This window comes from Oncorhynchus masou, chromosome 15 (genome assembly GCF_036934945.1).
Source record: "Oncorhynchus masou masou isolate Uvic2021 chromosome 15, UVic_Omas_1.1, whole genome shotgun sequence".
NCBI classification, from domain to species: domain Eukaryota; kingdom Metazoa; phylum Chordata; class Actinopteri; order Salmoniformes; family Salmonidae; genus Oncorhynchus; species Oncorhynchus masou.
In genome coordinates this window covers 11,382,886-11,384,924 of record NC_088226.1, presented here as the reverse complement: position 1 = coordinate 11,384,924, position 2,039 = coordinate 11,382,886, and the positions used below count along the sequence as shown (strand labels likewise).

Sequence of the window (2,039 nt, the reverse complement as noted above, 5' to 3'; positions counted from 1 at the left end):
GGATTTGAATTATAGACATGGGCTGGCTGGAGGGACTGGGGCTCTGGGGCTGGTGGGACTGGGGCTCTGGGGCTGGTGGGACTGGGGCTCTGGGGCTGGTGGGACTGGGGCTCTGGGTCTGGAGGGACTGGGGCTCTGTGGCAGGAGGGACTGGGGCTTTGTGGCAGGGGAGACTGGGGAGACTGGGGCTCTGTGGCAGGGGAGACTGGGGCTCTGGGGCTGGAGGGACTGGGGCTCTGTGGCAGGGGGACTGGGGCTCTGGGGCTAGAGGGACTAGGGCTCTGTGGCAGAAGGGACTGGGGCTCTGGGGTTGGAGGGCCTGTGACTCTGGGGCTGGAGGGACTGGGGCTCTGGGGCAAAAGGGACTGAGGCTCTGTGGCAGGAGGTACTGGGGCTCTGTGACTGGAGGGTCTGGGGCAGGAGGGACTGGGGCTGGGGGACTGTAGGGACTGGGGCTGGAGGGGCTGGGGGGACTGGAGGGACTGGGGCTGGAGGGGCTGGGGATCTGTGGCAGAAGGGACTGGGGCTGGGGGACTGGGGCTCTGGGGCTGGAGGGACTGGGGCTCTGGGGCAGAAGGGACTGGGGCTGGGGGGACTGGGGATCTGGGACTGGAGGGGCTGGGGCTGGAGGGGCTGGGGGGACTGGAGGGACTGGGGCTGGAGGGGCTGGGGGGACTGGAGGGACTGGGGCTGGAGGGGCTGGGGATCTGTGGCAGAAGGGACTGGGCCTGGGGGGACTGGGGCTCTGGGGCTGGAGGGACTGGGCCTGGGGGGACTGGGGCTCTGGGGCTGGAGGGACTGGGGCTCTGGGGCAGAAGGGACTGGGGCTGGGGGACTGGGGATCTGGGACTGGAGGGGCTGGGGCTCTGGGGCAGAAGGGACTGGGGCTGGATCCCTTGTGGCCCTTATGAGGTTACAGCATGTATCCCTGTATGACACACAGAGATCTAAGACAGAGGTTTAATCATACTGGTTTAATGATCCTCTCCCATTAGCAGGGTGTGGGGAGAGAGGGCAGTAAACCAAACCAGCTTTTGAGACTAAACTGACTGGCCATTGATTTTCTACAGTGGATAGATGTTCATCATTCAGACTGGGCAATACAGTAAGAGGAACGAAGACAGAGGGAGCAAGGCACCTCGCTGAACAGCAGACCACCGACACCAGATACCCCACCAATAACCTAAGCCCATCATCCAGTGGCTGCAGACAGTTGGAAACCCAATATCAGCATCACTAACCATCTGGAGAAAGGACAGCAGTGGACTTTTCACATATGCTTTAGAGCTTATCTGTGTACTGAAATACTGTCAGAATGTCTTTCAACTCCGTCACAGCCATGTACTGTATGTAACCCTGCAGATCAGGGCAAAGAGACGACAGGTCAGGGATTACTTTGTGAAAGGGAAAGGAGGGAAGGGAACTGTTTTAAAAGCTCAATGGGAGCATGAAAGGGCTGCTGACCCCTTCCCCCTCTCAGAGGCCTCCTGGGCACCATTAACGCCTTGAGAGGGGGGCATTTCCAAAGTTGGGTAGGGGTGGAGAATATACAGCATCTGGAAAGCATTAGGCTGTTACTGCCCAGGGGTGAGACATAGGAGGAATAAAAGCAGGGAGAATGTGTGCGTGTCTCAATGTGTGTGTGTGGTTTGGTTTTTACTATCCTTGTGGGGACCGCTTTTTTAGGCTTAAGGGTTAGGTTTAGGGTTAGGTTTAGTTTTAGGGTTAGGGTTAGGATTTTGGGCTAGGGTTAAAGTTAAGAGTTAGGGTTAAGGTCAGGGGAAATGTGTGTGTGTGTGTGTGTGTGTGTGTGTGTGTGTGTGTGTGTGTGTGTGTGTGTGTGTGTGTGTGTGTGTGTGTGTGTGTGTGTGTGTGTGTGTGTGTGTGTGTGTGTGTGTGGGTGGGTGTGTGTGTGTGTAGTCAATTACATTTGTGGGTCAGGGAACGTTAGAGCAATTCTAAAAAGACACAGAGAGAGAGAGAGAGAGAGAGAGAGAGAGAGAGAGAGAGAGAGAGAGAGAGAGACAGAGAGGGCGATG

At 57.4% G+C, this 2,039-nt stretch overlaps 1 protein-coding gene across 1 annotated transcript; it reads right to left on the bottom strand.

Moving 5' to 3' along the window:
- Nucleotides 1-273: 273 nt before the first annotated feature.
- LOC135555249 (uncharacterized) lies at nt 274-1,520 on the bottom strand. Its single transcript, XM_064987562.1, has 2 exons — nt 1,465-1,520; nt 274-928 (listed from the first exon to the last, which is right to left on the bottom strand). The coding sequence occupies exons 1-2, from the start codon at nt 1,518-1,520 to the stop codon at nt 274-276; spliced, it is 711 nt and encodes a 236-aa protein (XP_064843634.1).
- Nucleotides 1,521-2,039: the final 519 nt, after the last annotated feature.

What these genes read in the sequence shown, in the direction of transcription:
- LOC135555249 (XM_064987562.1), bottom strand. Translation starts at nt 1,520, where the DNA reads ATGCCCCCCTCTCAAGGCGTTAATGGTGCCCAGGAGGCCTCTGAGAGG. An exon ending in GCCTCTGAGAGGGGGAAGGG is followed by an intron (nt 929 to 1,464) that starts GTCAGCAGCCCT and finishes TGTGTCATACAG; the next exon opens with GGATACATGCTGTAACCTCA.